The sequence below is a fragment of the Protobothrops mucrosquamatus genome, unplaced genomic scaffold (assembly GCF_001527695.2).
Source record: "Protobothrops mucrosquamatus isolate PMUCROS unplaced genomic scaffold, P.Mucros_1.0 scaffold2385, whole genome shotgun sequence".
Classification (NCBI taxonomy): Eukaryota; Metazoa; Chordata; class Lepidosauria; order Squamata; family Viperidae; genus Protobothrops; species Protobothrops mucrosquamatus.
The window spans coordinates 20,213-38,887 of record NW_015388459.1 but is presented as its reverse complement, the minus strand read 5'-3'; the positions used below and the strand labels follow the sequence as shown (position 1 = coordinate 38,887).

Here is an 18,675-nt window from a genome sequence, read left to right as displayed (position 1 = left end):
ACTACCTCTATTTCTAGAAACAGCCCTTGACGTAACCATCATTCATTTAGCAACGATTCGAAGTTACAGTGGCGCTGCAACGAGTTAAAACTGGAATTTGAACTTCGCTACCGTCACAGCATCCCAGCGGTCACTAAGCAAGGACTACCTGTATTGTTTCTCAGATGGATTCACACAGATATTTTGTGACGCAGGGTGTGCTGTGGGAGTGATGTCTGGGAGGCCCATTTCATGGCCACGGTCAGACAGACATCCATCCCAAAGGTGCTTTTTTTCAAGAGACACAACTGGACTTCCTTTGTTTTTCTTTGAAGACGTTTCGCTTCCCATCCCAGAAGCTTCTTCGGCTCTGACTGGATGGTGGGGAAGGGAAGGATTGATACTCCTTGCAGAAAAACTGGTCATTTGCATTCTTTTAGAGCAGCAGTTCTCAACCTATGGGTCGCGACCCCATTTGGGGTCGATCGACCATTTCACGGGGGTCGCCAAGCAAGGCTGTCCGCCATTTTTTTTGTCCGCCATTTTTTCCCTTTTTCCGGCGGGTGCCTTACCTCCCTTGGGCTGGGCCAGCTGGTGGTCGGCCTGCTCCGTCTCTGCCACTTGCCAGCTACGCCTCGGCCGGCGCAGGGGGCGGAACCACGCATGTGCGGCGCTCCCGGGCAGGGAAAGTCCTCGACTTACGACTGGTTGGGTAGTCCTCGACTTACGACCGGTTTAGTCCTCGAGTTACGACCGGTTTAGTCCTCGACTTACGATCGGTTTAGTCCTCGACTTACGACCGGTTTAGTCCTCGACGTACGACCGGTTGGAGGTCGCGGCATTAAAAAGGTTGAGAACCACTGTTTTAGAGGGTTGTTGAGGCCACTTGGAGGTTTATCTGCGTCCCTGGGGTCACCCGGGTGGTGCAAATAGGGGTGGAGCCTCCTTGGAACTGCTGAAAGGACTGAGAAGGCCCCACCTCCATTTGCACTACTCAGGGGACCAAGACAACACAGATAAGCCTCCAGGTGGCCTCAACGACTCTCTAAAAAGGATGCAAATGACCAGCTGTCTACAAGGAGTATAAATCTTTCTATTCCCCACCAACCAGTGAGAGCTGAAGAAGCTTCTTGGAGGAGCAGCAAAGAAAAACAAAGTCCAGTTGCCTCTGCAAAAAGCACCTTTGGGACAATCTCCGTAGACCTCCCCTGACAGAGACCCCTGCTGACCCTCCTTTTTTGGCTTTTCAGGAAACAAAGGGCTCCTGGGGGGAACAAACCACAGCAGCACCCAGAACACCAGCAAGGCACCACCAAGCACAACAAAGAGCACCAGAAACCCTCGCAAGGAGGCCCGGCGCCCCACGCCTCGGGGCAATGTGGCCACCACGGCTACAGCCAGAACCGGCGGTGGCACCACAACCAGAAACACTCTCCCAATGACAAAGAGACGACGCACCGGAACGCCAAAGAGACCGAGCATCTGAAAATAGAGGATACCTCCGTCTGCACGGTGCACATCCCTCTGGAGATGCATCGCAACCACGACGCCACCGAGAGGCCCTCGCCGCCGTATCTCCAGGACCCCGAGAGCAAGCGGAAGGACGGCGTCCACGAGCGGAAGAACGAGAGGCCCAAAGTGAACTTGCTGCAGTCTTCCAAGGACAGGCTACGCCGGAGGCTAAAAGAGAAGGTAGTTGCTTTTTTTCCCCCCCCTCAGGTCCCTTTTTTATTTTCTTTAATACCACTTTATGAAATTTCAGAAAGAATTAAAACGCACACTGGCTACCCAAAACAGGGGAGGGAGAAAATTCAAAAGGACTTTAAAGAGTTAAAGAGTGGTAGAAAAAGGAGAAAAGCAGGGGAAGGCATTCGTCTTTTCTCGGTGCAAATATATAATATCTAAATTAAACCTAAACCTAATCAATCACTAGCTTCAAATTTAGAAACCTCTACAATATTTCTGTAATCTTCAACAAATCCAGCCGTCCAGTTATTAATTCAGAAATACCTATCCGTCATTCTCAAAGCCAGTTTGGTTTGGTGGTTAAGGCACCAGACTCTGAGTTCTAATCCTACTTTAGGCATGAAAGCCATCTAGGTCAGGGGTCTCCAACCTTTTTGGGGTGGCGGCCCGGTGGGAGAGGGAGGGGCAGGCGCCTTACGCGCGCAGGCGCAAACATGGATGTGGTCGCACGTGCGCGTGTACAAACAGGCTGCGAGCATGCGCACCACGCAAGCGGGGCTGTGAGCATGCGCAGGAGGCACTTAGTGATGGCGGTTCCTGTGTGAGGTTGTGGCGCCGCATCTGCCAGACTTGCAGCAATGCTACCACCAGCACGAGGATAGTGCCGCAGCCCGCAACGATGCTGTCCCTGCAAGAGGATTGCGCTGCTGCCCCGTGCGAGGATCGTGCCTCCCTGCGAGAATCGCACCGCCATGCGATACTAGACTGCCGCTGCCCACACAACACTAGCGGCAACAGTGGCACGAGCCGGGATGAGCATGCGCACATGCGCTGCCCAGCTACTCATGCGGCCAAGAGGTCACGGCCTGGCAATCGGCCGTGGCCCATAGGTTAGGGACCTCTGATCTAGGTGACTGTGGGCCAGTCACCGGGAGACGATGAGTTCTAATCCCACCTTAGGCACGAAAGCTGGATGGGCGACTTTGGACCAATCACCAGGAGACTCTCAGATCTATCCCAACTTAGCCATGAAAGCTGGATGGGTAACTGGGCCAATCCCGGGGAGAGTTTTAAGTCCTAGTCCCGCCTGAACCCTGAAAACCTGGGTGACTTTGACCCAGTCCCTTTTATCTCAGTTCAACTCACCATTGTGGGGAAAACCGGAGGGAGGAGATAGGTTCGCTGCCTTGAATTATTTATAAAAAAAACCCCATAATTAAGGGTAGGATGTAAATAAAAACTAATCAACCAGACTGCAAAAATTAACTTCTAGTTTAAACATCAGCCTAAACCAAATCTTAACACAAGCCTAGTGTCCCATTTCCGCATCTCTGTTAATTCATTTTTTCCAATCCACTTTACTCATTTTTACCTTTATTTCATCTCTATGTATTATATTTCCTCGTTAATATAGCCCTAAAAAGAGAAGAAAAAAAAACCCCCATATTTCCTCCATTCTGTTGATCCCTCCTAACGGGAAAAAAGATCCCGGTCTCAAAATTCACATCCATCTTTTTTTTTTCCCCTCACTCACTTCCTCAGCAACCAAAGCATCAGACATTTGCAAGTTTCTTGTGTCAGGGAGTTGCACTGACCTTGTTTTTGAGGATTTGTGACCGTGATGTGTCACTGGAACAAGCGGAACCAAAATAAGAGTTTTGAGAGGGCTTGAGGCATCCATTTTGCCCTTAAATCCTCCCAAATGGAAAAAAAATGGGGGGGGGCAGAGGACTGGCAGAAATGAGTGCTTTAAACCTATACAGTTCTCTGAAGTCATCTGTGTATGATTCCCTCCTATGAATACTTTGTTATTTCCACCAGACGCCACCTCTGTTACCTGTATTTAAACCCAGATGGGTGATATTCTGTCACAGCATGCACAGTCTTATTGCACTGAGGCAACCCAGGAGTAAATACAGTAAACAGCGGTCTGTACTAAATGGTGGTTTATATTACACTATCTACAAATATACACTAGAAACAAGAGACCTACAGGTGGTCATTCAGCAAACTCTAACACAGCAATTACAGCAGGGAACGGAGAGAGAGAGAAAGACTATCTAGCAAGGCCATCCCTTTTATACTCAAGCTCTTAAAGGGATACAGACGCCTGCTGAGTCATTCCTAACATTGCATCATTCATTTCACATTATACAAGCTTGGTTAGCTTCTAAATCAGGGGTAGGCAACCTTGGCTCTTTTATGACTCGTGGACTTCAACTCCCAGAATTCCTGAGCCAGCCAGCCATGGCTGGCTCAGGAATTCTGGGAGTTGAAGTCCACGAGTCATAAAAGAGCCAAGGTTGCCGACCCCTGTTCTAAATCATTACCTTGACATGTTCTCATCAGCAAAATTGAGATGCATCTGCTATGTTGTACATTCCTTATTTAGTCATTAAACAAACTTATATAACTGCCCAACCCACACATACACACACACACACACACACACACACAGAGAGAGAGTAACTCCAGGTAGTGTACAACATTAAAAGCCAAGAGTTTAAAATTCACCATTTAACCGACCCACTGCCCACCCTATGGCGGCAACGAGTGTGGGGGGGGGTCCCTTTTCTTTCAAGATTTTGCAGAAAAAGCAACAGGGATGGAGCCACTGCAGAGAAGGCCCTGGGCACTGAGTTAGCTATTTCATGGCCTTGTCGCCGGGAAATCACGCAAGACACCAGAAAGAAAAGCCGAATAGAAATGGATTACTAATATATATTGTTATTGATATTGTCAACTTTGCAAAAAAATATTGCTTTTTGGCTTTGTTTTGTCTTGAAAAAGTCTGCTGTCATTTAGCGTCCCCGTTTAAATTTCTCTTCTGCTTCAGCAAAACCAGCGCAATGTCCTGTGATACCACGTTCTACCTGTAGGAGTCACTCTATATTATTTGTTGCATTTGCTTCCTATTGATCAGAGCTAACCGTAGTTTTTGACCGGAATAATTTCATTTATAGATCCAGCAAAATACTCACTTAAAACAGTGTCCTGGGCACCGGTTCATGAACCTTAACAAACCAACCGTTGAACTTCCTTTCTTGTGCCAACTTACCTGAAGACAGACAGTGAATTAAAGTTAGAATGCAATTTTAACCTCTAATGTTGGAGGGGGCTTTAATCGTTGGTCCCAGCATGGAATGAGTAATTCAACGAAAATGAATCTCATCGTGTACTTCGTCGTGAAAAGGATGAGTGGAAATTCAACGGGCGTAGCTTCCCAGTATTTTTTTTTAGGATTATTCGTCCCTTTAATTGCTGTCTGCCATATGGGCATTAAAAGTGCAGAGTTTCTGCCCAAAGGGTTCTACATTTCTACATTTAGGCAAGAAAAACCAAATGTACAGGTATAGTACAGGGGGTACCTTGCTCAATAGTAGCAACTGTGAGAGGGATCTCGGAGTCCTAGTGGACGATCCCTTAAATAGGAGCCAGCCGTGTGCTGCAGCTGCCAAAAAAGCCAACTCAGTGCTGGGCTGCATTAACAGAGGGATAGAATCAAGATGACGTGAAGGGTTAATACCACTTTACAAGGCCTTGGTAAGGCCACACTGGGAATATTGCATCCAGTTTTGGTCACCACGATGTAAAAAAGATGTTGAGACTCTGGAAAGAGTGCAGAGAAGAGCAACAAAGATGATCAGGGGACTGGAGGCTAAAACATATCAGGAACGGTTGCTGGAATTGGGGATGTCTAGTTTAAGGAAGAGAAGGATGAGGGGGGACAGATAGCAGTGTTGCAGTATCTGAGGGGCTGCCCCAAAGAAGAGGGAGTCAAGCTATTCTCCAAAGCGCCCGAAGGCAGGACAAGAAGCAACGGATGGAAACTCATCAAGGAGAGAAGCAACCTGGAACTAAGGAGAAACTTCCTGAGAGTTAGAACAATTAACCAGTGGAACTACCTGCCTCCAGAAGCGGTGAATGCGCCAACACTGGAAGTTTCTAAGAAGAGACTAGACAGCCATTTGTCTGAAATGGTATAGGGTTCCCTGCCTGAGCAGGGGGTTGGACTAGATGACCTCCAAGGTCCCCTCCAACTCTGTTATTGTTATTATAACTAAGGAGAAACTTCCTGACAGTGAGAACAATTCACCAGTGGAACCACCTGCCTCCAGAAGCGGTGAATGCTCCAACACTGGAAGTCTTTAAGAAGAGACCGGACAGCCATTTGTCTGAAGTGGTATAGGGTTTCCTGCCTGAGCAGGGGGTTGGACTAGATGACCTCCAAGGTCCCTTCCAACTTTTATTATTATATTATTATTATTATTATTATTATTATTATTATTATTATTATTATTATTATTATTATTATTATTATTATTATTATTATTATTATTATTATTACTATTATTACTATTACTATTATTATTGGTCAGGTTGAGCAGGTAGGCTTCTGTGCCAGCTTTTGTTTGATGCCTCCTAACCGTCGTGGCTTGTCGCAGAGTGCTGATCTCCCGTCTCTTCTCTCTCTCCCTCCGTGTCTCCCTTGCGTAACAGATGCCTTGTCTCTCCCTTTTCGCGGACCAGGACGAAGGGGTGGTGGGGTCCACGGACCCACACAGGAACAAAATGGACAGATTAATTGAGATTCTCAACAGCATGCGGAATAACCCTAGCAGCGGGGTGGACGCCAAGCTGACCAGCTTCATGGAGGAAGCCCAGAACGCCACCAACTCCGAGGAGATGCTGGGCGAGATCGTCCGGACCATCTACCAGAAGGCCGTGAGCGACCGCAGCTTCGCCGGCACGGCGGCCAAGCTGTGCGACAAGATGGCGCTCTTCATGGTGGACGGCACCAAGTTCCGGAGTCTCCTCCTCAACATGCTGCAGGTAAGCGGGATAAATGATTTGCTTCTGCCCCGTCGGGCGTTTCCTTCGCTCGGCGGGCCGAGGTTTCCATGCCGTCTGGCCCTGCTTCAAAAGCAAGCCGGCCTTCCTTTTGGCACCCAATTAATTTTAGAAAAATAAAAACAGCGGGCAGAAAAGGGGCAGTGTGGCACCTCTGTTTGTTGACAGGACGCGTTTCATGGTTACAGGGAACCGTTATAATTTTTAGAGACACCGCCGTCCTCTCTTTTAAACACTCAGTTTCTCGAGGTGCGATTCTGCTCTGTTCTGCAAATGGGGAGGGGGGGGACTGCTTTTTTGGGGAGGGGGGGAACTGGTTGAAAGGCTGCCTCTGTTGATCTACAGAGGGATGGAGTTTGGGGTGGTTTTTTTTTCCTTTTCCCCTTTTTGCTTTGAACATTGGCTGGCGTTCGGAAAGAGCCAGCAAAGGAGCTGGTTTTATGGACGGCTTTTTTTTCATGGCGTTTGAGTAAATAGGTAGGGATTCCCAAGGCACCAGGAGGCGAAAGAGTTAGCAGGGGAAGCAGAAACCACAAGTAGGGCCCAGGGGACAGGAGGAGGTGCAAGAGGTGTGGTGGGAAGGAAGAAGGTTGAAGAGTCTGGAGAACTGAATGGATTGTGATTTATTTATTGACATTGCCGGCTAGCTGTTGGCTGCGAGTCTTCCGTTTTATGTGAATTGTGTGTAATCCAGTGGAGTTTTTCTCCGACTCTCTTTTTTTAGTGGATCATGTGCAGCAAGGGTGTCCCAGCGTGGCCACTAAGACCTGTGGATGGAATGGAATAGAGTAGAGTAGAGTAGAGTAGAGTAGAGTAGAGTAGAGTAGAGTAGAGTAGAGTAGAGTAGAGTAGAATGCAGAATGGAATAGAATAGAAAATATGGAATGGAATAGAACAGAACAGAACAGAACAGAATAGAAAATATGGAATGGAATAGGATAGGATAGGATAGGATAGGATAGGATAGGATAGGATAGAAATAATAGAATTGGAATGAAATGGAATGGAATAGAATGCAGAATGGAATAGAATAGAAAATATGGAATGGAATAGAATGGAATAGGATAGAATAGAATAGAATAGAATAGAATAGAATAGAATAGAAAATATGGAATGGAATAGAATGGAATAGGATAGAATAGAATAGAATAGAATAGAATAGAATAGAATAGAATAGAATAGAATAGAAAAAAGAAAATATAGAATAGAATAGAATAGAATAGAATAGAATAGAATAGAATAGAATAGAATAGAAAATATGGAATGGAATAGAATGGAATAGGATAGGATAGGATAGAATAGAATAGAAATAATAGAATAGAACAGAACAGAACAGAACAGAACAGAACAGAACAGAATAGAATAGAATAGAATAGAATAGAATAATAAAATATGTACTGGAATGTAGAATGCAATGCAATGCAGTGCAATACAATACAATACAGAATACAATATTTTATTTGGCCAAGTGTAGTTAGACACACACAATGAATTTGTCTCCGGTGCAGAAGCTCTCAATGTACGTGCAAAGCAACAGAGTAATAATAATCGTAATAATGATACCACTAAAAGGGGGTAACAGAGAAAATGAGAAGGATAATAACAATACTATAGCCGTACAACTTGGATAAATGTAAGACAACGCTGTGAGGATTTGTTGTTCATCAGAGTGATGGCAGGAGGGAAACAAAAACGTGTCTCTGTGTCTGGTTGTTTTGGCCTGCAGTGCCCTGCAGCAGCGTCCCGAGGGGAAGGGTTCAAACGGTTTATGTCCAGGATGTGTGTGTGGGGGGGGTCTGTAGATATTAGGGAATAACAGAGTTTGCACGATTCTGATCGTTCGAAAGCAAAGTCTGGAACCTGGCCGTTCTCCGATCTTTAACTTGTAATAGGGATGCCCTTTTTAAAAAGTCTGTTTGGTTCAGCTAAGTCTGTTGAGGAACGAGAGAAATCTCCCACGTGTTTAGGTGATAGACGTCCCCGGTGACTTTTTCTCTCTCTCTCAAGCCACCCACCACCCACGAGTAATCTGGTATCACTCCCAAAGGGGGAGGGGGGAGCTGTTGGAGGGAGGATCTGCTGCTTCTTGTAGACTGGGTGCATCCTGGGATTAGCCCTCTGTGTGCGTGTTTGTGCCTGTGCATTGAGTTTTCCGCCTAGGGAACAGATGGCTGCAGGAACCTTGCAGAACAGACTCCCCGGAGTGGAGAAGGGAGTAAGACTACACAATGTTGTCGTAGCATCCCATCTTTTCCCTCCTGGTGGAGAACAGATTCTGGAGCAGATTTCCTCGTCTCCCAGCTTGGTGTATATTTGGGTCCCTTTTGAGGGCTGAGTTAAATAGACCAAGTTCTATTTTGGTTCCGGCGAGGGAGTAGCGGTTGTTTTCCATCCCCGTGAAAAATTCTCAGGTCTACACAAACCCCGATAGACCTCAGTTACCAAAGCCCGGCATTGTTTAGACCAGGGGTCTTCAAACTTGGCAACTTTAAGACTTCGTTGTTGTTGTTGTGTTGTTGTTGTTAGTTGCGAAGTCATGTCCGACCCATCGCGACCCCATGGACCACGTTCCTCCAGGCCTTCCTGTCCTCTCCCATCTTCTGGAGTCCATTGAAGCTCAGGCCTCCTGCTTCAGGGACTCCATCCAGCCCCCTCCTTCTCTGCCGTCCCCTTCTTCTTCTCTTGCCCTCCATCTTTCCCAGCATCAGGCTCTTCTCCAGGGAGTCCTTCCTTCTCATTAGGTGGCCAAAGGACTTGAGTCTCCACTTCAGGATCTGGCCTTCTAAAGAGCCGTTGGGGTTGATCTCCTCCAGGACTGACCGGTTGGATCGCCTTGCAGTCCAGGGGACTCGCAGGAGTCTTCTCCAGCACCAGAGTTCAAAGGCCTCACTTCTTTGGCGCTTAGCCTTTCTTGTGGTCCAACTTTCACAGCCATACATGGCAACTGGGAAAACCATGGCCTTGACTATACACACTTTATAGGGCTGGCTGAGGAATTCTGGGAGTTGAAGTCCACAAGTCTTAAAGCGGCCAAGTTTGAAGAGCCCTGGTTTAGACATTAAAATCTTGAATTAGGAGATAAGTTGTGACCCATCATCAGCCATGGACACAATCTGGATGATGATGGGCCGGTGGGCTGCCTCTTATCCCACCTCCCAGGGTTTGTTGTTGTGGGGAAGAGTTGAACGAAGGATGCTGTGTTCATATGAGGCGTGGGGTCTGTCCAAGCACTTCTTCCAGATCTAGTCTTACCAAGGCATAATAATAATAATAATAATAGTAGTAGTAGTAGTAGTAGTAGTAATGCCAAATCCAGTCTGAACATCTGGCTGACTGTGCAATGATTAATAATAATAATAATAATAATAATAATAATAATAATAATAATAATAATAGAGTTGGAAGGGACCTTGAAGGTCATCTAGTCCAACCCCCTGCTCAGGCAGAAAACCCTACACCATTTCAGTCAATTGGCTGTCCAGTCTCTTCTTGAAAACCTCCAGTGTTGGCGCATTCACAGCTTCTGGAGGCTGGTAGTTCCACTGGTTAATTGTTCTCACTGTCAGGGAATTTCTCCTGAGTTCCAGGTTGCTTCTGTCTTTGATTAGTTTCCACCCATTGCTTCTTTTCCTGCCTTCAGGAGCTTTGGAAAATAGCTTGACTCCCTCTTCTTTGGGGCAGCCCCTGAAATACTGGAAGACTGCTATCATGTCCCCCCTCGTCCTTCTCTTCATTAAACTAGACATAAAGCAGTGCTAAATCTTGATTCCCAATTGTTGGAAGCGGGAGGCGTATTTTTCTTGGGAAGCTCCTGCTAGCCATTGTTATAAATATTAGCCCTCCCATCTCTCGGGCTGTGTGGAGCCAGGAGGTGAACTGGCCAGCCTGCAAACTCCGGGGGTGTAACTTAAGTGAAAGTATATCCTCCGCTGAAATGGGCAGGCTCTTTATAGCTTGAGAGGTGTCTGCTCCTAAGCTATGCACGGAGTAGGGTATTATTAGAGCAAGCCTGGCTGGTTGTAACAGAACCCCCCTTCTCCCTAGCAACCATTCCCAACAACATGTCAAACAGAAGGATGTGATCCCTTTCAGGAAAAAAAGAAAAAAGAAGAAGAAGAAGAGGTGGGCTGGGCTAAGAGAGAGAAATGCCCACCCTAGCAGATCGGTTCCCTGTTTTCCAGGAAACCCCCCCCCCCCTGGATTCTTGCAGAAGAGAGATGCAGAAACAAAGGCATAACACTTTTGTAAAACAATTCTCATTTTGACAAGAGTCGTTGCGCCTTGTCATTATCAAGTCAACAAGGGATTGTAGGATTCAGGGACTTTGTCTCCAACCAGCAAGTGGATATTTTATGATTTCCATTTTTTCCATGGATTTAATGCAGGGCTTTTCAACCTTTCCACCCATTGTACCACTTTTAGCATATGGCAACATCCGAGGACCACCAGTCGCCTAGCAAGGGGTCAAAAAACTTGATGACCCCCCCAAAAGGAAAAAAGTGATAAAGTAGAGGTAGTCCTCGACTTACAACAGTTTGCTTAGTGACTGTTCGAAGTTACAATGGCACTGAAAAAAGTGCCCCCCAAGCCACAGCCGAGCAAGACGCCTGCCTGCCCGCCCGGCCGCGCTCTTCCTCCTGTCTTGAGGTTTTCATTGTTGTGAGCATTTCTGTTGAGGATTGGCAGTGCGGGTGGGGTGGGGTGGGGTGTGGTTTTTATTCCCCCCGTCTGCTGGGTGGTTGCAGCAGGTTTTGGTCACATCACCTGAGCCTGGGACACTGTGACCGTCATAACTATGAATCAGTTGCCAAGCCTCTGAATGTAAATCACAAGACCCTGGAGAGGCTGCAACATTCCAGCTGATCGGTGCTTCTTCTGGGCTCAGCAGAAGCACCAGGATCAGTGCTGCTTTCCAGCTGGATCCTGGCGCTGATCCTGGTGCTTCCGCTGAGCCCTGACAGCCCTGCAGCTCCAGCCGTCTCTCGCTCAGGCTTGTGCGGTGCTGACACCGGTTCAGCTCATTCCCCTCCCCTGCTACCACTTTTCTAGGATGTTCAGGTACCACCTGCCAGGTGCCAATGTACCACAGGTGGTACCCCTACCACTGGTTGAAAAGCCCTGACCTGGATGACTGAGAATCTCCATAGACATAGGATTTTGTTTTGCTAAGAGATATATTGAAATGTCTGCAAGAAAACCATCAAGCTCAGAGAGCACCAAGGACCCCACAGTAGTCCTCCTCCTCCTCCTCCTCCTCCTCCTCCTCCTCTTCCTCTTCTTCTTCTTCTTCTTCTTCTTCTTCTTCTTCTTCTTCTTCTTCTTCTTCTTCTTCTTCTTCTTCTTCTTCTTCTTCTTCTTCTTCTTCTTCTTCTTCTTCTCCTCCTCCTCCTCCTCCTCCTCCTCCTCCTCCTCCTCCTCCTCCTCCTCCTCCTCCTCCTCCTCTTCTCCTCCTCTTCTCCTCCTCCTCCTCCTCCTCCTCCCCCCCCAATCTTCAGTTGCAATGTCCCAGGGTCACGTGGTCCCCTTTTGCGATCTTCTGACACGCAAAGTCAATGGGGGAAGTGAGATTCACTTAACCACGTTACTAACAACAACTGTGGTAATTCACTTGAGAACTGTGCCAGGAAAGGTTGTAAAATGGGGGAAAATTCAGCTAACAACTGTCTCGCTTAACAACAGAAATGTTGGGCTCAGGTGTGGTTGTAAATTGAGGATTACCTGCAGATTACCAATCCCACATAGATGATGGCTTGTGAAGCCCTAATACAGTGGTAGGCAACCTTGGCTCTTTTATGACTCGTGGACTTCAACTCCCAGAATTCCTCAGTCGGCCATGCTGAGGGGAAAGGGAGAGGTTTCCAGGCTGAGCCATGCTGGCTCAGGAATTCTGGGAGTTGAAGTCCACGAGTCATGAGGGGGCCATAATTCCCCCATGCTGGCTCAGGGATTCTGGGAGTTGAAGTCCACGAGTCATGAGGGGGCCATAATTCCCCCATGCTGGCTCAGGAATTCTGGGAGTTGAAGTCCACGAGTCATGAGGGGGCCATAATTCCCCCATGCTGGCTCAGGAATTCTGGGAGTTGAAGTCCACCAGTCATAAAAGGGCCAAGTTTGAAGACCCCCGGTTTAAATATTTAAATATTTTTTCCTCACGGTCACATGATCAAAATTCAGGCATTTGGGCAGGGGTAGGCAACCTTGGCTCTTTTATATGACTCATGGACTTCAACTCCCAGAATTCCTGAGCCAGCCATGCTGAGGGGAAAGGGAGAGGTTTCCAAGCTGAGCCATGCTGGCTCAGGAATTCTGGGAGTTGAAGTCCACGAGTCATAAAAGAGCCCAGGTGGCCTACAGCTGTCCGAGGAAGAGTGTCAATTTCAGTGCACACAGATTTGCTCCCCAAAATCCCTGTAGCTTTCTAAACCTAACTTTTCTGTCCCGGATGGGTCCCTTGGCAGACCAGATCACTGGGTTCCAAGATCCTCAAGAGATCCCTAGCCAGTATTAAAATCGCCGCCTGCGTATTGGCGTAAAAATGTAGCTCGCGATTGAACATCCCCAATGGCAGCCAATAGTGTGAATTGCTTTTAACCTTAACGTGCTGCCCTGTCTACCTGATGACCAGGCCGAGACCCCTGCGAGGCGGGCAGCCGTGCAATCAGAGACAGCCCGGATCACATCGGAATTCTCAGCATCCAAGTGTCAGGTCACAGAAGAATCCAGAATGTTCTCTTTGGCCGTATCGACATCCCTGCTAAAACCTTTTAATGCCTGTATCAAATATCATAAACCATTGACTCAAGAGCCCACACTTAAAAAATAAATAAATCTGTTTTTCCTATACGTGGCAAGGGCTTTACTGAAATTGTCCCCACCACCACCCTCACCATCTTGTGAACTCCAAGGGTTATTTATTCATTATGTTTTTATCCCACCGTTATTACTTTGCAAATAATTCAAGGCAGGAACATACCTAATTCTCCTTCCTCCTCTCGGTTTCCCCACAATTTCCCCCTCCTGTGAGGTGAGTTGGGCTGAGAGGGACTGCCCCAAAGACACCCAGCCGGATTTCATGTCTAAGGCGGGACTAGAACTCACCGTCTCCTGGTGATCGACCCAAAGTCACCCAGCCGGCTTTCATAGCTAAGGCGGGACTAGAACTCACCGTCTCCTGGTGATCGGCCCAAAATCACTGAGTTGGCTTTTGTGCCTAAGGCGGGACTAGAACTCACCGTCTCCTGGTGATTGCCCCAAATTCACCCAGCTGGCTTTCATATCTAAGGCGGGACTAGAACTCACCGTCTCCTGGTGATTGGCCCAAAGTCACCCAGTCGGCTTTCATGCCTAAGGCGGGACTAGAACTCACCGTCTCCTGCTGATTGGCCCAAAATCACCCAGCCAGATTTCATGCCTAAGGCGGGACTAGAACTCACCGTCTCCTGGTGATCGGCCCAAAGACACCCAGTCAGCTTTCATGACTAAGGCGGAACTAGAATTTACTGTCTCCTGGTGATTGGTCCAAAATCAACCAGCCAATATTCATGCCTAAGGTGGGACTAGAACTCCCAGTTTCCAGCCTGGTGCCTTAACTACTAGACCAAACTGGCTCAAATAGCCCTCATGGTCAGGAAAGTGAGGATCTCTGGGTAAAGTTTCCACTTGATTCTTCTCTTGTCTGTGGATGCTTCGGAGGACGGATCTGCTCCCTCTTCTCTGTGGCATCGTCCATGGAGGGGAAAGCGGCTGTTCTGTCTCCTCTTCGCCTACTCTCCTTCTTTAAGCTAAACAAACCAAGTTCTTCTAACTACTATTTGTAGTTAAGGCCCCCGTTAGTGCGCTCTGCCACCCTGACGCTGTGCAAGCTGAAGGGCGCTGTGAGAGTTGCTTCTCACGCAGTCAGTGGAAGACGACGAGGCAGCACGTCGGACCCGTTGTAAATCTGGCCAGGAAGAGAAGGAGCTGGGTCAGCTGGTCCCAAAACACTCCATCCAACTGGCCAGAAAGGAAACCAGGCCAAAGAGGGTCCAGACGTGGTTTTTCTGTTTTTCCTTCCGTCACAGCAGCCCTTGAAATCCTTGCTTGCTGCAATAAATATTGTTTGTGAAAATGTCTAGATGTCTTGTGGCCTGTGGGCTTGTTTAAGTGGTTTGTTCCGTGCAGTGGGGTCTTTTTCTACCCTTGGTTTTTGTAATATTATTATTATTAATAATAATAATAATGATGATGATGATGATGATGATGATGATGATGTTGGAAGGGACCTTGGAGGTCATCTAGTCCACCCTCCTGCCCAGGCAGGAAACCCCATACTATTTCAGACAAATGGCTGTCCGGTCTCTTCTTAAAAACTTCCAGTGTTGGAGCATTCACCGCTTCTGGAGGCAGGTGGTTCCACTGGTTAATTGTCCTCACTGTCAGGAAGTTTCTCCTTAGTTCCAGGTTGCTTCTCTCCTTGATGAGTTTCCACCTGTTGCTTCTTGTCCTGCCTTCAGGCGCTTTGGAGAATAGCTTGACTCCCTCTTCTTTGGGGCAGCCCCTGAGATACTGGAAGGCTGCTATCCTGTCCCCCCTCGTCCTTCTCTTCATTAAACTAGACATCCCCAATTCCAGCAACCGTTCCTTGTATGTTTTAGCCTCCAGTCCCCTGATCCTCTTTGTTGCTCTTCTCTGCACTCTTTCTAGAGTCTCAGCATCTTTTTTACATCGTGGTGACCAAAACTGGATGCAGTATTCCAAGTGTGGCCTTACCAAGGCCTTGTAAAGTGGTATTAATACTTCACCTGATCTTGATTCTCTCCCTCTGTTAATGCAGCCCAGCATTGTGTTGGCCTTTTTGGCAGCTGCAGCACACGGCTGGCTCCTGTTTAAGGGATTGTCCACTAGGACTCCGAGGTCCCTCTCACTGTTACTACTGTTGAGCAAGGTACCCCCTAGCCGTATATTTAATTTCTACCCTCCTCGGCGGTCAGGGTGGAGGAGCCTGCAGTCTTCCCAGATTCCCCCTCTAGAGATGTCAGATATTGAGGGGGGGGGGAGAAGGAGGGTCCCTTGACAAGGTCGGACTCATTCTGGCTTTGCTCTTGAGCAGGGGTGTCAAACTGCCCGATGCGCCATGCCGCAACCGTGCCCACCCCGTTGCTGGCAATGGGGGAAAAAAAGTCACGATACATCACAACACGTCACGTGGCGTCGCGAGTTTGACACCCCTGCTCTTGAGGTTCTGCCAGCCCTTTGCTCCGTGCAGAGAACATCCCTGGGTCTGGCCCAGTGGTCCTCTAGGCATTTCCCCCCCCTTTCTAATCTCCTGATAGGCTTGCCCCCCTGTGTGTTTTGTTAATGTTACGTGAGCCGCGTGCACCTGGATCCGAGCAGATCAAGTGAGCCGTCAAAAAGCTGGTATTAGGTGTCCAGCCAGCCACGGGGTTAGGGGGCTGTCCCAGGGCACGAGGGGGAGCGATGGCACCGCTCGGGCTGGGTGCATCGGACAAGCACCTCGTGCAAATAACCTTTGTGTCACCCGGGGACCGCTGGAACCGGTGGATTGGGATCGACTCCTGTCTAGTCAATCCAAACGGCCGGAGAATCCCCGGCACGCCGAACAGCAACGCGCTGAAGCTCAGCCTGAGACAAGCACGTCTGGCAGGCAGTGGAGGGAAGAGGCCGCTGATATTGGCTAGGCTGGAGGAGGCCATGCACACACACACACACACACACACACCCGAGACTGCATTCCTGGCAGTTCCCGGCTACGGAAAAATTGCTCGGCCGTGTTATGTAAGGCTGACCTTGCCCTTTCTCTCAAGTGTGCCTTGGAGTCAGATCCCGAACAGGAATCTGGAGAAATGGGTGAATCGGTCCGTTCTCATCCAAGGAAGCTGAGCCAGCTGGACGGTGGTTGGTGTGTGCTGAAAGGGGATGGAGCCATGTGCCATAATCCCCAGCCTGGCTGGATAGTCAGTAAGACCACACCTGGGATACTGCAGCCAGTTTTGGTCACCACATCACAAAAAAGATGTTGAGAGTTTGGAGAAAAAATTCAGAGAAGAGCAAACTAAGAGGATCCGAGGCCTGGAGACTAAAACATATGAAGAACGGCTGCGGGACTTGGGTTTGGCTAGTCTAAAGAAAAGAAGGAATAGGGGAGACATGATAGCAGAGTTCCAGTATCTGAGGGGCTGCTACAAAGAAGAGGAGGGGGCCAAACTATTCTCCAAAGCACCAGAGGGCAGGACAAGAAACAATGGATGGAAATTGAATAAAGAGAGAAGCAACCTGGAGTTAAGGAGAAACTTCCAGACAGTGAGGACAATCAACCGGTGGAACAGCTTGCCACCAGAAATCGTGGGTGCTGCATCATTGGAAATTTTCAAGAAGAGACTGGACAGTCACTTGTCTGAGATGGTATAGGTTCTCCTGCTTGAGCAGGGGGCTGGACTAGAAGACCTCCAAGGTCCCTTCCAGATTCTATTCTATTCTATTTCTATTCTATTCTATTCTATTCTATTCTATTCTTTCTCTATTTCTATTTTATTCTATTCTATTCTATTCCATAATTTATTATTCTATTCCAGTGATGGCGAACCTTTGAGAGACCGAGTGCCCAAACTGCAACCCAAAACCCACTTATGTATCTTCAGGTGCCGGGTGGGCGTGGCCCATTGGGTGGGCGTGGCTGTGGTGGTAAAGGCAGACTGGGTGGGACTAAAAAGTTCAATCAATCAATTCCAACTTTGCGAGATCTTTTTTTTCCCCGCAAGAAGTTGAAATTGACTGATTGATTGAACCTTTTTTTTTTTTTTTTTTGCAAATGGCAGTGGAGGCCTAAAGCAAAAAGGTTTTATAAAACCCAGCTGAAGGCCTAGGACTGGGGTGACGGCGCACGTGCCCACAGAGAAGGCTCTGAGTGCCGCCTCTGGCACCCGTGCCATGGGTTTGCCACCACTGTTCTATTCTATTCTATTCTATTCTATTCTATTCTATTCTATTCTATTCTATTCTATTCTATTCTATTCTATAATTTGTTATTCTATTCTATTCTATTCCATTCCATTCCATATTTTCTATTCTATTCTATTCTATTCTATTCTATTCTATTCTATTCTATTCTATTCTATTCTATTCTACAATCTGTTTATCCTATCCTATTCTATTCTAGTTTTGGGCAAGGAGTTCCCTTTTAGATTCGGCTTCTTCCTCTTTTTATTTGCCAAAGATGAGGAAGGGATCTACACGGAGTCCTCACCTTAAGACCACAACTGAGCTGAAAAAATTCCGGAAGAATCCAGAGGGAGGTAGAATCAGAGCCCCACTTTATTTACAGTAGGAAGACAGACTCACTTGTAGCAAATTCTGCTTTGGCCTGTTTACGTCATGGGTTCTTTTATATATACCCAGGTCAGTGGGGTCCAAAACTCTTGTCTTGGCCATGGGTGCCCAATCCTAGGCCGTGGCCCACTACCGGTCCACGGCCTATTTGGAACTGGGCCATGCGAGCGGTGGGCCAGTGTGCGCCTGCAGGTCGACTTGCGCAAACGGCCAACCAGCATGTAATTGTGCACTGGTCCGGCGGTCCTGCAACTTGAGCTGCACACACATACACACTCCAGCCCGCCACTTGCACAGCCAGGTTCCCCTCTCCCCCCCTTCCCGCCGGGCCACCAAGCTGCAAAGGTTGGGGACCTCTGCTCTAGGCAACACACCTACAAGTACTCAAAGGATACTTTCCCCCTATTCTACTATGTCTTATGTTACTCTGCTACTTCTCTATTTCTGGAGACCAATTCAGGTAAACCTACAACCACAGTTGAGCCCAAAGTTTTTATTGCTAAGTAATAAAGTTCAATGAATTTTGCCACCTTTTTTTGCCACCATTGTTAAAGTGAATCATTGTAGTTGTTAGTAACACGGTTGTTAAGTGAATCTGGCCCCCCCATTGGCTTTGCTTTTCAGAAGGTCACAAAAGTTGATCACGTGATCCCGGGACACGGCGACCATCATAAATAGGAGTCAGTTGCCGAGCATCTGAATTTTGATCGTGGGGATGTTGCAACGGTCATAAGCGTGAAAAACGGTCATGTCACTTTTTTCAGCGCCGTTGTAACTTTGAACGGTCACTAAATGAATTTGTCAACGCTGCTAATATCGGATGTTTTTGCACTG

The 18,675-nt window shown here is 47.7% G+C and overlaps 1 protein-coding gene across 1 annotated transcript in view; it reads left to right on the top strand.

Moving 5' to 3' along the window:
• Window positions 1-6,498, top strand: part of CTIF (cap binding complex dependent translation initiation factor) — a gene marked incomplete at its 3' end in the record, with an annotated part of 68,748 nt that extends 62,250 nt beyond the window's left edge. The window contains exons 7-8 of the mRNA XM_015824857.1: window positions 1,230-1,671; window positions 6,196-6,498. Of these exons, the coding sequence (XP_015680343.1) occupies window positions 1,230-1,671; window positions 6,196-6,498 (745 nt within the window). The remainder of the gene's footprint in view (window positions 1-1,229; window positions 1,672-6,195) is intronic.
• Between the last annotated feature and the right edge of the window lie 12,177 nt (window positions 6,499-18,675).